The sequence below is a fragment of the Ochotona princeps genome, chromosome 9 (assembly GCF_030435755.1).
Source record: "Ochotona princeps isolate mOchPri1 chromosome 9, mOchPri1.hap1, whole genome shotgun sequence".
NCBI classification, from domain to species: Eukaryota; Metazoa; Chordata; class Mammalia; order Lagomorpha; family Ochotonidae; genus Ochotona; species Ochotona princeps.
Window position 1 is genome coordinate 16,905,801 of NC_080840.1, and position 16,996 is coordinate 16,922,796.

At 37.5% G+C, this 16,996-nt stretch overlaps 1 protein-coding gene across 1 annotated transcript in view; it reads right to left on the reverse strand.

Annotated features, from left to right (window-relative positions):
* COL14A1 (collagen type XIV alpha 1 chain) overlaps positions 1 to 16,996 on the reverse strand; it is a 195,953-nt gene that overhangs the window by 67,309 nt on the left and 111,648 nt on the right. Inside the window, exons 25-33 of the mRNA XM_004580703.4 lie at positions 14,316 to 14,372; positions 10,494 to 10,633; positions 9,787 to 9,910; positions 9,457 to 9,600; positions 7,612 to 7,776; positions 7,019 to 7,057; positions 6,716 to 6,854; positions 3,346 to 3,488; positions 1,134 to 1,243 (exon numbers count right to left, since the gene is read on the reverse strand). Of these exons, the coding sequence (XP_004580760.2) occupies positions 1,134 to 1,243; positions 3,346 to 3,488; positions 6,716 to 6,854; positions 7,019 to 7,057; positions 7,612 to 7,776; positions 9,457 to 9,600; positions 9,787 to 9,910; positions 10,494 to 10,633; positions 14,316 to 14,372 (1,061 nt within the window). The remainder of the gene's footprint in view (positions 1 to 1,133; positions 1,244 to 3,345; positions 3,489 to 6,715; positions 6,855 to 7,018; positions 7,058 to 7,611; positions 7,777 to 9,456; positions 9,601 to 9,786; positions 9,911 to 10,493; positions 10,634 to 14,315; positions 14,373 to 16,996) is intronic.

A 16,996-nucleotide genomic window follows, 5' to 3' on the forward strand; every position in this document is an offset into this window, starting at 1 on the left:
CAAACAGAGTATACCTAAGGTGTATCACTCAGATCTGATCATGTTCTAGGTCCTAAGACTATGATGCCACATTTTCCCTCTAGGGCAAGGAAAGCCTAATTCAGGAGCAAGTTCCTTCAGAACCACCGGGCAACGCGTCGCCCATCCTGGAGACTGGGTGCTGCATTTTGTAACTACCTACAAAGGAAACACATCTACCCCACAAAGTGTTCCCTGAGAAATCAGTGTTCCAGTGTGGAGATCTGCTGTAGTGCTAAGTTACTGAAATTAAAACAAGCCAGGTTAGACTTAGCTGTTTTCCCCAGGATAACTTACAGGCTAGCATTGATAGGTTGTCTATTTATTTTATAAAACTATAAAATCAGTTCTATGTCTCTTCACCTTTGAACAAGATTTGACTGATTTCAGATATTTAGGTAGACACATGACGGAATAAATGAGCAACAATCCATGCGGGAACACACAATCCCACCATCTTCCCTTACATTGTTGCTCCAAAGGAGAACCTGAACTACCTCTACCAAAATCTCCTTGGGTGTCTGCTATAAAAATACATTTCAGAAGTGTGACTCAGAACTACCCAATTAGAATCTCTGGGAATTTTTAAGAAGTTCCAACTATAGCAATTCTTCTTTTAAAAATTACATTATCTTGTTTATATTTTTCTCCAAATAGTAATTCTTTTTTAATGGGAAAGATTTCTTTTTAAAGATTTATTTATTTTTATTAGAAAGTCAGATGTACAGAGAGGAGGAGAGACAGAGAGGAAGATCTTCCATCCGATGATTCACTCCCCAAGCGGCCACAATGGATGGAGCTGAGCCGATCTGAAGCCAGGAGCCTGGAGACTCTTCCAGGTCTCCCATGTAGGTGCAGAGTCCCAAAGCTTTGGGCCATCCTCAACTGCTTTCCCCGGCCACAAGCAGGGAGTTGGATGGGAAGTGGGGCTGCTGGGGTAGGAAGCGGCACCCATATGTGATTCTGGTGCACGCAAATTGAGGACTTTAGCCCCTAGATTACCACGCTGGGCCCTCCAAATAGTAATTCTTATTGCCACTGAAATTTGAATTTAAACTCTATTGGGCTTTTCACAGCAATAAATAAATTATATACATACACAAGACATTACTAACCTTATGAAAGCTTCCATAGAAAATTTTCTTAATTTCAGGTCCTTCAAAAGTAACTGTTTGAAAATCTCCAGTGTAGTCATAGTTGAAGTAAGTTAGAGTTTTCCCACCATCTAGTCAAAGAAAAGTAAAAACATTTTACGAAGAATGGAAAATCAGTGGGTGATTGTTGTCCCCCTAAATTTTATCCCTAGGCTAAACTAATGCACCCACTGGCTGGTTGTGTTTAACAGAGATAGACAATGAAGCGATCCCTGATCTGAGTTCTTTCAGGCCTTTCAATGGCTGCATTATCTAATTTAACTGCATGCATGTGATGGTGACAAGAACCCCAACACACACTTTATTTTCATTACTCTCTTGGCAAGACCCATAAAAACTGGAAGTTCAGACAAGGGGAAATAAAGTTGATCAAGTCTTAAGAAATTGAAATCAGGCTGTTTGCCTTATTAACTCACTGCAATGATTAACTGTCCCAAGGCAGGCAACTTTAATCACCTAAAATATGTCATCTATGATGAACACAGCATTCTTGGGCCTAATTTCTTATAAGGAACATTTTATTTTGAATAAACAGAAACATTTTCCTCAGTACCTTATTCCTATGATACAATTCTTTACTTTGTATTCAAAAGAAACAAGTTAATTTTCAAGATCTATTGATTTATGTAAAACAGCTAGAGGAGGTAAGGAACACAGAGAGACAGAGACACAGAGAGATGCAGAGAAGCAGAGGCAAAGAGAGAAAACTTTCCATCTGATGGTTCATTCTCCAGATGGCCACAAAGATCAAAGATGGGCAGATGCAAGCCAGGAACCAAGAACTTCATCTGAGTTCCTGCATGGATGCAGGGGCCATCTCCCATTCTTTTGCCAAGCTCATTTTTCAGGGAGCTGGATCAAAAGTGGAGCAGCTGGGATACAAACTAGCACCCACACGAGATGCTTGCTGGTACTGCACGCAGCAGCTTCACTTGCTATGTCACAAAACCAGTCCCAGGAACTAGTCAGTATCAATCAAAAGTGAAAACATATATATATATATATATATTATTGAGTTATATATATATATATATATATATATGTACGTATATATTGAGTTAATGACTTATGTCTTCTTAATCATCAGTTTTCTCCTAGTTTTGAATTAAACACTAAACATGTTTACAATATCCTATTTAGTTGATGACTGATTCCCATATATTGAAAAGTCCCCTTGCAAATACTCCTTTGGAAATAGGTTTAAAGCACTTGCCTTATCCAAATATTTGGAGTAGGCAGCTAGCAATAGTGTTTCAATTTTGAAATATAGCTTCACTGGAATGCTAAACTGAAATAAATTCAAAAGACTAAATAATGGCAACTGAAAACTTGATGGTCTTCTTAAGAGACCATCATGTGCAATATCTAAGAGCCTAATTTTGAGATGCTTCCTTCATAAGTTCTTCCTCAACATTCCAAACTCCAAAGACTGAGGCTTCCCTGGCTTTAGGTTTCATCTCTTGCTAGACTCACATTTTTGATGATTCTACCCAGAATCGTGGCTTAGAGATCACACACACACACACACACTATTTCCAAATGTATCCCAGAATTCTTCCTGATATCCTGTTAACAACCTGACATCTCTGGAATAGGAAACAGGCATCTGCTAGATGTCATATCTGTTGGTACCATTCCCTTACACTCCTATCGATCATCTTTGCTCTTCCTCTGTAAACATTCTTTCTTCATGTTGCTTACCGCTGTATTGCACAGCCCAATTATGGAACTAAAGGAATAATGTTCTATGGATTAGTGAACAAATGAATCAGCTATTTAATTAATTGTGTAGGGACAGTTTAGTGGCACAGCAGATAAAACGCTAACACCAGCATCACCTATGGATGGCAGTCTGAGTCCCGACTGTTCTCTTTCTGACTTGGCGCTCTGCTAACATGCCTAAGAAAGCATCAGAGGGCAGCTCAAGGACACTGGCCTCTGCATCGACGTGGGAGACCTGGCTCAGCTCCAGCCCATTTGAGGCATGAACCTGTAGATGGAAGACCTCCCTGTTGGTCTCTCCCTCTCTGTACTTCTGCAGTCTTGAAAGAAATGTAGTGCTTACACATTGTACAAGATTAGTGAGTTCCTCTGCAACACACATGACACTTGAGATGCCATATCACACATACATACTTTCCAGTGCAAACATTATATAAATAAATATACTTACTATCTAAAATGATCCCAACTAACGGATCAGAGTTTTTATTTAAAATTTCCCAAAGAGCAAAGGGCTCCTGTGGTGTGTCAGGAAGAATCCGGAAGAGAAAACTGATTGTGTAGTCAGAGGGTAGGCCTTCTGGGTGCAAATACCTGAAAATATCAAGAAAATCATGTCTCACTGTGTCCTTGCTCAGAATTAATTTCTCTGATAATAAAACAATAAACTTTAGTTATTCAACATTCAGGAAAAAAATCAGAAAAGAAAACCACCTTAATCTCAATTAGATTGATGTTGTTGGTATAGCGTACATTTTCTCCCAGGCTTTGTTAAGTGCTTGCCTTTGACCTAGATTTTCTTAGCATTATTTAATATATAATTGCTTTCTTAGGTACTTGAAGAACATGATATTTAATGGCTGCACAGCCTTTTCTGGTTGGATACAATACTTCTTGTTGGACATTTATCAATAGTTTTAATGTAATAACTAATGTGTAACTATAACCATTCTGTAAAGCACTCCATGAGCCTTTCAGGATCTTTGTCTTGACTGTAAGAGAAGTGGAGAATCACTAACAGATTCTGGCATGACATCATCTGATGTAAAAATCATTCTGAGTGCTGCTGCTGCTTGTAGAATAGACTAGAAGAGGGTAACGGCTGAAGCAGAATGGCTAACGAGGAAGCTGCTACAACAACAAGATAAGGAAGCAATGGTGGTAGGGCCAATGGTAGTAATGGCAGTGGAGGCCATGAGATGGTACAGAGGAGAGGATTTCTTCGTAGATTGGACATGGGACAAGGCAGAAAGAGAAGTCAGGGTGTTTGCCTGAGAAAGTAAAAAGTGTTGCCATTGATTAGTATGGAAAAGATTGTAAGTAAAGCTAGAGAGAGGACCAGAGATTAAATGTTGAATACTTATAGGCTTTCAATTGCCCCCTGGACACCACGTAGAAAAGCCTAGGAAGAAACCGGATATGTGGGTCCAGACTTGAAGAAATAAGCCTGTGCAAGAAATAAACATTTAGGAATCTTTGGAAAACAGATAGTGGTTGACATTATGATGCCACAAAGATCAATATGATATGAATACAGAGAAAGCAAGCAGAGCAAAGAGCAAGAGACCAACCCTGAAAATGAACAGTCAACACAGGGAGAAAGTCAACAAACAGCATGTCCTAGGACCCGGTGAGGGAGTGAATCCAGAAGTGATCTGCCGATCCCAAGTGATGAAGACATGTCAAGGAAGGTAAGACCTGGGAACTGATGGCCGCATTAACCAAGGTGAACAGTATGACGGACTGGATGAGTGTTTCAGTGATACCAGAAGGCGAGATGTTAGCAATCCTTACTTTAGGCTAGGGTTCCAGGTGATATTTTAAGATACCCATTTTCATAGCCATCACAAGATAGTATGAAAAAGACCTGCTACAAGGGAGCACTGGACTAGGGGTTGTTCTAAAACTACACATGTATTTTGTAATATGAATACACATTTTTAAAGAAAAGGGAGCTATACCTACAAGAAGAAATATTTTAATTATTAGAAAAAAAGCATCTAAATATGATGTTGATGGGAATATAAACGAGTGCAATCATTGTGGAAGACAGTATGCCTATCCCTCAGAAATCTGAATATCAACCTATGAGACACAGCCATCCCATTACTGGGATATGAAATCAGCATATTAAAGTATTATCTGTACCCCCATGTATATAGCAACTCAATTCACAATAGCCAAAATATGAAATCAACCTAGATATCCATTAACATTCACTTGTTGGGCTGTTTATTTAGTGGAGGATTGATTTTTGTGATTAAATTGAAAGTATACCAACACTAAATTTAAGTGAAAAATAAGAAAAGAGGAAGAGGTGGGAAATTTCATTATATGTCAGTTTTAAAACTATATGCATAACATACATGAGGTATGTTTTCTTTATCTAAATAAGTTTATTAAATCAAATTAAAGATCTAATGAAATAAAAGGAATAGTGTAAATGAAGGTCTGGCATATATTATCTTCATAACTTGGTGATATGCATAAGACATTTCATTATTAACTGATCAAAAAAATTAAACTCCTTTATTTTACTAAAACAGTCTTATATAAACAAGTCTTACATAAATTATTTGATATGCAATAGTGGCTACAGTAAAACAAAACCTAAAGAAATTAATAGAAAAGCTGAACTTATTCCTCATAATACACACAGAAGAATTTTGAAAATAGGCTAATCTTCCATAAATAAAATTTCTGAATATAGAAAAAACATTGTTTGATAAATTGAAAAGTTGAAATTAAATTTCTAATAGTATCTCCCATTTTTCTGTGTCACAATACATCATAATACAAACACCCTGAAAACACTTCCCATGAAATACCAATGGCATTTTAATATAAAAACATTTTTTGAATGTGGGGAGACAGCATTGTGGTGTTGAGCCACCACAGCTTATGATACCATCATCCCATTTTGGAGTGCTAATTTGAGTGCCAGCAGCTCTGGTTCCATTCTAGCTTCCTGCCAATACACTTGTGAAAGGAATGGATGATGGGTCAAATTCTTGGGGCTGTGCCATTCACATGGTGGACCTGGATGAACTCTAGGTTCCTATTTTATCCTGGACCAGTCCCAGCCATTGGGGGAGTGAATCAAAGGACAGAAAATCTCTCTGTGTCTCTATTCATTTGCACTCTACCTTTCAAGTAAAGAAGTCTTCACAGTAGACAAAAGCAAGTGTTGATTGGGAGGCTAGCATACCTGAGGTCTGAGGGATGACCCCTACAGCAGGACCTCTAGGCCCTTAGAAATCTACTCAGTCACAGAAAACCACCCCATGGAGACCCCTCTGCCCTGTGGACTAGCTGCAATGTGGCTAACTAATGTGACCTTCACATAAATTTGACACTGCTCTTTGACTCTCTAGGGTTGCTGTGACTTCTCTAGGGTAGTCAACTGAATTGTGGCACTAGTGTGAAAAGGTCCAGGGCCTGGCCAGACTGGACGATCTAATACAAACCTAGTTCTTTGTGCTCCAGTTTAACCCTTCCTAAAACTGAGATAACAACCAATGCACACAGTTGTTTAAGGCTTGAGTGACTGACATACAGAACCATTTAGAACAGCATCTGATGTGTTGTAGTGTTGTATAAATATAAATTACATTTATATGTTTTCTCTAATTAATAATGTTACAATTCTGCTAATGCTACGTGTACATCTAGCATTTTTAAAATACAATTACATAAACCTCTGCACTAAACACCATGGAAATTCCACCAGGAGTCATTACAGCGTATTTTTAATTGTGACCATTTTCATTCTGAGATTCAATGAGCAAATGATAACTTTAACATCTTACAACACAACCTACTTGGTTGGCTGGGAAACCAGGGCATCTTTATGGAGATGGTAACAAGGATACACATTGAAGGTACCAGGCTCCATAGAAACCCCTTCCACCAATGAAAAATCCTTTTCAACCAAACCAAACATTTCCATCATCTTAAATCCTGAAAGAGAAAAGCGAGACAACAATAAACTGACACTTCAGGGTTTTACATTCCAAGACTTTTTTCTAGAAAGAATTTAAAAACAAAAATAAAAGTAGAAACATGGACCTCACATTGGAGCTATGTAATATATTTTTACTTGGAAACATTGAGATGGTGCGTACCTGCAAGATCAATGCCATCCTTGTGCAACAGTGGGCAGGCTGGAAAACACAACAAACAAGGGACATGGCTAATTCAAATACTTTCCAAGCATATTCTCATCCTGTGAGAAGGAAACTAACAGACTTTCTGGAGGTCTTGTGGAGGGACTGCACATCTGATGTGGCTTTCCGTGGTTTCATAAATATGAAAATGCTCTAAAGTAGTCCCTTGCTAAAGACAACACGCGACAGCTTTGCTCTCCCTTCTGTGGCCTATCAATGTCAGTGGCTGTCACTGACAGCACCTTCCAAAAGACAACACACCCTAATTCATTTCCCAATACATTTCTGAAAACATTTGCCTCCATGTTTAAGCCCAGTTGCCTGTAAACGTATCCTCTCCTCTGATTAGAGAAAGTCTCTATCAACTTAAAACTAAGCGAGGCGGACAGCAGGTTTACTCCCAATGTTCAACGTTATAAAACTTCATGTCTGCTTCATAAACAGCTCAGGAAGTCAATATTTCTTTCTCAGATGAACATCAGCCTCATTTCACCAGTGGTGAGTTTAAGCCTTTACACAACAGGATTAAATGCAAATTCCAAAGAACTAACTTGCTGATGCAGTTTCGCAGACAAAAGTAATTAATTCATCTTCAATTTTCTTAAAGGCATCAAAGTCGTCCACAAAGAAGACATGGCGCGCACTGGGCTTGCTGCCAATGCTAACCAGCTCCGAGTAATCTGCATCAGCCACACCAATGGCAAAAATGTTGTAGCCTGTGGCAGAAGAGGAAGACATTTCTGATTACTTTAAATCACACAAAATACAAATATTGCATTATCAGACAGGTTCAAATGCTGAAAAGTGTTTATTTAGGAAGGCTTGTGGGGGTGTATAATTCATTCTTTACAGTTCATTAAAATTCTATACACACTCAGTTCATTATGTGATAACTATGCTATCATTCCTCAAAGAAATTTTCCATTTTAAAAACACTCAAAAAGGCCAATGACCCAAACACTGCTCGAGCCCAAGCAGTTCCTTTGTAAATAGCATTTCTACTGTTTGCATATTTTCATTGAGATGGAGAAACTAAGTGTACCTCAGTTTTTATCTAACATTTACTGTAAATCCATGCATATTTCAAGCAGTTTGCACTTTTATCTTCTTTTGACATTTTAAATCAATTGTGTTTTTACGTACATTTTAAAATTTTTATTATAAAAGTAACAGATTTTACGTATTCCATATGTGCAGCTGACGACAACCACTCTTCCCCCTCCCTGCTCCCTGCCCCAATGCTTCTCTCTCCCTTTCCTCTCTTCGCAATGTTTGCACGGTCATCATTTTAATTCTGTTTATAGTCACAGAGTTAATTTGGATTAATCATAATGTTCAAAAAGTAAAAAGACTACAAGAACACATATCCACTGTAGTATCAACACAGGCTAAAAAAATCACAATTCTACCCCAAAAGAACTGTCTTATCCCTGCACTTTTTTGTGTGTTCTGTATCAGTAGCCACAATTCAGAGAAAACAGAAGTCTCTTTGAGATTGGCTGATTCCTGTAAGCATAATGGTTTCCAGTTGCAACCATTTTGTTGCAAAAGATCTCATCACTTTCATTGCTGAGCAGTATTTCACATCTCAGTTTTTATGTTTGTGCGGTTATTTTTAGTTTTCAGAAACAGAAATGAAGAAGTTAATTGACCTGGCAACCTCAGTTAAGTCAGCCTTCAACACTTGGCAAATAAATATTAAATGACTATTTCCCGGGTGTATATTTTTTTAAGATTTATTTATTTTTATTGGAAAGTCAGATTTACAGACTGAAGGAGAAACAGAGAGGAAGATCTGTCTGCTGGTTCACTCCCCAAGCAGCTGCAACAGTCAGTGTCAAACCAATCCAAAGCCAGGAGCCTTGAGCCTCCTCGGGTTCTCTCATAGGAGTACAGGGTCCCAAGGCTCTGGGCTGTCCTCCGCTGCTTTCCCACATCACAAGCAGAGAGCGGGAAGGGAAGTGGAGCAGCCATGATATGAACCAGCGCCCATTTGGGATCCCAGGCATGTAAGGCAAGGATTTTGGCCACTAGGCTACAGTGCCAGGCCCAGGCATATCACAGTCTCACAAGAGGCCTGTGGGAATCCCTATTTTACAGGTTCTACAGTGAGTTCCTTTCCCTGGTCGCTTATATTAAGTTTTGCAATTAATTGATGGTGATCCTTAACATCAGGCATCCTGTATATAATAAGGGTGTGAGAGAGGATGATAAATTTTCTCTGATAAAGCAAAGTAATTACACATTGATAAACAGAGGTTTTAAAAAAATTACATTGTTCATTTAAAATTTAAAAATTTAGAAACATTAAGAAGTGCCAATGCAGCCTGCAAGTTGGTGTTCAGGAAACAACAGCGTTATTAGTAATTACTATTGTTTGTAAACATAAAACTTACCATCTTCTTGCATCTCTTTGGAGATTTTGTTCACATCATCTTGTGATCTTCCATCAGTTATAACCACAATAACCTTTGGGATTCCTCTTCTTGTACCAGATTCTGTGCTGAACAGGGTATCTCGAACATGCTTAATTGCTTTTCCTGAAATGAAGAAAGGCAACAGTTCAATTTCATTTCCACCATACCCTCCCTACTACCTGTTTTTGTCTTTAAGAAACAATTCTTAAAGAATCTTCTTTTAAAAACATCTGCATCTAAAACATCATGTCAGTAGTTAATAGCAGTCATTACTCGGGACTCAAGCTGTTTTTTTTTTTTTAATCTCACCTGTTTTTGTGTTTCCCCCTTTATATGAGATACGCTTGATTGCATCAAGAAGAGTCTCTTTCGTTTGATAAGCATTTAGTTTAAATTCGGTTCTGGGGTCATCAGTGAACTGAACCATTGCGACCTAGAAAGATAAATGGAATCATTTCTACATTTGCAGACTTCTGCTGGGTCAGAGGAAAACTACACCACAAAATCACCTGCGATTTAATTTCTTCCTTGATACATTCTGCATTCCCATGGGTTAAATTTCCTCACAAGTTACTTATCAAATTTGAAAACAACTAGGATTTTTTCCATTAAGTCTCTCTTAAGAAATACATGTAGTATATGTGTTACACATGTATATAATACATATACTAGACCTCCATATAAAATGCATGTTTAAATATACTTAAATATATTTAAACACACATATATACACACACATATATATATATTTTTATACACACACACATATTTAAATCTCTAAGGCATATGGGACTTCAACCACCTCATTTGACAGATGATAAGCAGCTGTCTAACTTCATTTAATCCGTACTCAGTGAAGTACTTCCAAGGGTAGGCTTTTATCCATCCTGCATTCAGAATTGAATCCAATCATTATTATTCTTTATCATATCTCCTGAGAAGGAGCCATAATAAGAGCTGAAGAAATAAGGTTTAACTGCATAAGAATGAATTAATGGTTGCTCTACTCGACTTGCCTGAGTTCCATCTGCCCCAATTTTGTCCAATGCTCCTACTGTGCTATAGAGAAAGTTGATGATCTTATTGAAATTATCATCTCCGATGCTCCAGGACCCATCCACCATAAACACCAGGTCTGCCTTGGCAGCTTTGCATACTGGAAGACGAAGAATAAACTTTAAATTGGAGAAAAGGGGAAATAGAGTAGTTACTGCATCAATAAAACAGATCATGTTTTTCCTCTGTAACTAAGGCTGTCTTTCGAAAGAAAGGTATGAAGCTGTTTATTGCAAACTCTTGCTCTCCATGCTTCTACACTAACATTTCCCTTCCACACTCCAGGTTCCTGTATAGGACTAAAATGCTTCTATCAGGCATGGGAAAGTACACGGCAAAAAGTGCATTAATTCCAGCCCCAAAGAGTGAAAATGAGCTAATCATAGGTTGTGGTTAGGACTTGCTTTTTTTTTTTTTTAAACATACTGGTTACTCAAAACCATGTCAATTCCATAATATTGCAAATTGCTGTTGATGTTATATTGGGACTCTTAATTGACTGGGAGGATATTCTACCAGCTCTAACTTCGGACCAGAAATGGTCTCCCCAAGAAACCACCTTCACAGAAGGTGGTTAAGAACTTGCATTTACTTTTGCCATATTGGTTACTCATTACTATGTCAATTAATTCCATAATGATGTAAATTTTTGCTGATGGTATGTTGGAGCTTTTAATTGATCGGGATGATACTCTGCTGGCTCTGTCTTCAGAACAGAGAGGGTATACCTAAGAAGCCGTTGAACTTGACTGGACAATAAGATGCTGGACTCTATGTTTGGTATATGCTTGCAATGGGGGAACCTCAACTGAACTTGAACTGTGGTTATGCAACAAGGTGGAGGAATCCACCATGGTGGGAGGGTTTGGGGAGGGGTGGGGAGAATCCAAGTACCTATGAAACTGTGTTATATAATACAATGTAATTAATGAACTAAAAATAATAAATAAATTTAAAAAAAAGAAACTGTTCAACCCATCTGGACAATAAGTAGCTGGACTCTATGCTTGGTATATGTTTGCAAGGAAAGAATCTTGATTGAATTTGAACTGTAATACTGCATCAAGGTGGAGGAATCCACCAGGGGGGAGGGGAGGGGGAGGGTTGGGGGGATTCCCAGAGCCTATGAAACTGTCACATAATGCAAAATAATTAATAAAAAAAAACGAAAATGAGGGAATGGGAGACAGTGGAACTAAAGAATTTAGAGACGACAGCAAGAACAAAGCCTGTCTGCTGCCTACTAAATGAAGAACAGCCAAGTTGCCACACTGCACACCCTGTCCTCTGTCTTCTCAGTCAGCCAGTTAATTTCACAGACCTTCCCTGAGAAGGAAGACAAGTAAAACAACAGAAATAGATTAATCTATAATTTGATATGCATTTGGGCTGAGGCCTCAGGCAAATTTTAATTCTACACTTGCTCAAACATTGTCTATTCCTTTCTGCTGCACCCATTGGTACATGTCAGTAAATGTATACTCATGCTAGCCAGCGAAGCTCTTAGTAGGCACTAACAGAGAAAAATGCAATCGGCCTACTCTATCGAAAGCATTTTTTTAAAAGTCCATTTTCACTATCATGGGCTGTCTCAGATTATCTGTACCTCTCCCTCCCCTCATTAGTGCAAATCACTGTTTTCATGAAGACACAAACAATTTAGTCTTCAATAATCTGAATTGTTCCATCTTAGGCTAGTTGCACACAAAGATTCTATAACACGCCTTCGTCTTTTCTTCCACACACTCACACACACACACACACACTCTCACGGTGTTTATCTTATTAAAAACAATTTTGCTCTCGTACTAGCTGTTTATAATATGAAACACACCATCTCCAACTAAAACACAGCGCAAACTGCGGGATTTTAAGGACCTGTTTAGGTTATTTTCTTGAGTTCTGCAATTTACACAATTTTACAAACTTGTAGTTTGAATTTAAAACTAAAAGGAATCACAGAATTTGCTAATTTGAAGTTCATTAAAAAAAAATGAAGTCCTCTATTTCCAAGGAATGATTGAGTAAAATTAGGCTTCAGCTTCAGAAAGAGTGAAATCATTTACCAATGCACTCAAAATTAAAACATTGCAGGGTAGACCACAGAAAAGAAGGAATACATCAATATGCATGAAAAAATTACCTCTTGCACACAAAGCTTGGTTTTTAATTTTCTTCCTTAAATTTTCCCTACTTTTTAGTTTAACATTTAGTAAACATTCAGCATTACTGTAATAAGATTTATAAGATTTTAAATTAAATAAACTCAGGGAAAAGAAAGTACAAAATGAATAGTGCGTTCAAGTTGCAAAGGCTCCACTTTATAAACCACCACAAAGAAAATTTCAGAATCTACATTTTTTTGCTTTGCTAATATTTATTCACATAGGCCTTTCCAAATCACCTAGGAGGCCCAAGAGAATTCACGAATGTCTAGAGAACGGTATTCAAGTTCAGCTATAAAAATATTCTGACCACTGAACATTCTCATAAATTCATCAATTCAGATTGTTTTCAGTGTCAATATTGAGAAAAACCAAATTCTTAGAATACAGATGGCTGGATATTAATATGAAAGAAGAGTTTGGCATTCTAGGTAGTGTGAACATAATTAAAAAATATGCTGGGCAGCGTAGAATGTGCCTGGAGAATCTTCAGTTGTACAACTTTGTCGTCACACAACACAGTCTGGAGAAAACTGCCAACATCGGTTGACTACAGAACACTCGGCATGCCACAGCAGCAGAAAGTTTACACTGTCTCATTGTCTCTGCTTCTCTAACAAGTCACTCTGACTCTGCTGACTACAGCTCCTGTACAAATGACACGGCGTACATTCACTTACATCCATGGATGTAGGAAGCAATATATACATGCTCTCCCCAGTTCAGCCTTTCCATTCCAGATCTCACTACCATGATACGCATTTCTCTTCCCATGCCATGTCCTAACTCCTGATTCTGGATTATAAATCAATTTACAACTCTATGCTAACGAAGATTAGGATATGTGCCATACTGAAATATCTAGAGTTCCCACATTGTACACTTGGATTACTTTATGAGTATTTTTCATCTCCTTGTTTATCTCTAAAACCCATTCCTCAAAATGTAGCTTAAATTCCTCCTCCTTTATAAGCCATTTGCCTTTGACAGCCTTAACTATTTTCATTTCTGTGCCACCACAGCACAATCTCTTGTTCACTCTCTTTAGTAATCAAATAGGAAAGTACCCAATTCTCTTGTAAAATTGAAAATAAGCAGAGAGTAGTAACCATGACTCATGGAAGAACGCTGAAAATGAATTGTAGCACTAATAAATGTCCATTCACAGAACAAGAAAGAACAAACTACTTTGTTGGGAGGCATTTTAAAAGTTACTCTCACAGCTTGGATAAAAAAAAGTTGTAAGAAACTATTGTGATGACAGAAAGAACAAATGGAAGGGGCATTTCAAAGGGATACTGGAAAACCATTACTCTTGATTGCTGAATTATAAACTGGATTTTCATCCAATTATGCAACTATTCTCTCTTGGTGAACTTAGTACTCTGATACTGTCAATACTAATCCATTACATTTTAAAAGCAACTGTATGCATACAAAATTCATTTTCTGTGGTTAATTCTTTCAAATGATCACTTTATGGCTTGGCAAGCATCAGTGATACCAGACTATAATTAGCACAATAATCACTTATTAGTAATGCTCAATTAAAAGCCCAGAGAAAGCAGCAGAAGCCACAAAGCTGGAATCACATTATTACTATATGATTATTTTTACCTTCTTTCGCTGGTGGAATTGTTGGAGGAAATGTTGGTGGCTCAGTTGGAAGGGATTCTGCAAAGGAAAGAAATGACATCAATTACCACCTCATCTCTGAGGAAGTAACTTTCAGCGGAGTCAATGATTTTGATAATGTTCCGCTTTGAGAATTTAATGATGACTATAATTCAACCACAGCCCATGGAAGCCAACTCCATCCATCCTCAGACTAAAGAGCTGAAATGCCATTTTGCCACGATTCAGTTTATTCAGCAGGAGTGAATGCAATCAAACTGTCAAGTACAAAGTGGTTTTGATACTGATTTAAGGCAGGAATCCTGTCAACCCGTTTCAAATTTAGTGTCTGGCTGCTTTTATACATACAATTGACTTCATTCTCATTCTGCCTAATCAAGGTTGACCATCAATCCTTGCTCAATGGCATTTCCCCTCTTCCCAGCATGTCTCCCAAAGGAATGTTGGCTACCAGTAGACTCTGATTCACTTTCTAGTCTGCTTGCACCGTATCTGGAAGATGTCTTAGAAGTCTTGCAGTTCTGAAGGCCAAATGTAAACATCATCAGGATAAATTTGCTTAAATATTTTCAACCTGAGTGATGAGGGTTGAGATGTCTACATATTGTAGAGGTGTCTGCACAGTTTGGCTACTGGAAATCATGGTGTTACTAGGTAAAAATATTTTTATGTGTTCACTAATTGTTGTTATTTGATACTAAAGATTCAATTACAAACTGAGAAATTTCTACTCATACTCCAAGTTTAATATACTGGAAATCCTTCTGCTAATCAGAACCATTCACAAGAGGAGTGTCCAACCTCAACAGACAGCAAGCACCACTTAGCCAGCCTGATTGTGTGTCCAGAATATTACTGAGGGAATCTTCTTGTTGGTAAGAAGTTTAGATGAAGGGAATTTTAAGATCTGTTCCAACTCTAAAACCGAAAATAAAATCATTTGAATAAAATAATTTATCTTTTAAAAAGTGCAGTAACAATATTAACAGTGCTAGGAAAAGCAGCTAATTCTTATTCAAAATAGGAGAATATCATAACATGAGCTCATTTGTAAAATATAGAATACAAACACACACACACACACAAAATTAGAATTTCTTGAAGGAAACCAGGGTGGTAGAAATACATATTTCCAGAAAGGAAAAATGAATAAAGAGAAAAAAGACAAAAGCACTTAATACAGTTATGTTTTACATCTATGTCACTATTACTTATGCAGATAATCCTTTGAAGCTAAAAAGGTTCAAAAGTAAAAATCTGAGAAATACAAGCAATAAAACTTTCTTCTAAACTGAGATTTTATTTGTTTTAAAATATGTGCAAGTAGTAGTTCTTTATAAATGTGCATGTTTTTTAATGCGGACAATTGAGGCATATCTACAGTTTGGTCAATGAATCTTCAGTGTGTGGTTATGGCAGAGAAATGAAGTTTGGGCAGATCCTCTGGACCAATCTTTTGGGTGCAAAGAATCACCATGAATGGTTGACACATGTTTTTATCTGTTGCGTGGCATACAGATGGTCTCCATCTTCAGCTGTGTGAGGGGCTGTGACACACAAGTAAAAACATTCTTGCTCTGCGTTACTTCAGAAGGTTGGAATAGAGTCAATGGGCAGAAGACAGATGTTTCCAACATAAGGGAAACATTTACATCAGAGCTATCCAAATTGGAATTAACCTAGGTTTGCAATCGATAGTTATGGGGGTAAGATTAGGGGAATTTGTAGTATACCAGGAATTGTAAACCTGAATGTTTTCACAGGTCATATAATCAAAGGACTTAAGCAAAATAGCAAACCTGAAAGCTTGTGCACAACAGTTAATTTGCTCTAATAGTTTGGCACTATGAAGACAGGTGGGCTCTGTATTGCAAAATAGTTTGAATTTTCAAAAAAACACTAGAAGTTGAAATTAAAAAGTATGAATCAGAGCAAACATAGCTAATCGTGAGACCTAGCTCCATCAGCTTGTGATTTCTAAGATAATAAAGGTGATGACAAGAATATCTATTCAATAAAATTCAACTTGAAGAAAACCTCCTTAATAACAAATTTTTTTCATTGGATCTTTTCTGTTATTACTGGAGGTAAAATGGCAGATATTTACAATTAGTTAGAAATAAAAAGATGCTCAGAGACATTTAATTTCCCAGGACTACATTGCTAAAGAGAAGAATAAGAGCTCCAATAAAACCTGCTTCACTCTAATAGATCTTGTATAACCAGGCCCCTATATCACTTCATCATTATATGATATATATACAAATTGGAATTCTAATCAGCAATAAAAATAAGCAAATCACTGATACTATCTATAGTATGGATAGGCATCTAACAAATATAAAAGATTACATATTGAATTTTCATTTTAATATTTATAATGCATTGCTATTTATTTGTAGGTGAGTGAGAAAGACAGGCAGACAGAGGGAGAGAGTGATATGTTCCACCTGCTTGTACATTCCCCACATGGCTGCAGTAACAGTGCTGAGCCAGACCAAAGCCAACAGCTAGGAACTTATTCTTGGTCTCCTGCATGGGTTCACAGGCTTAAGCACTAGGGTAATCTTCTACCTGTACACATATGGAATGCTGATATGGCAGTGCAGGCTTAACTATGCTACAGTGTTAGCCCAACTTATTTCCTTGTTTATTCAATGCCC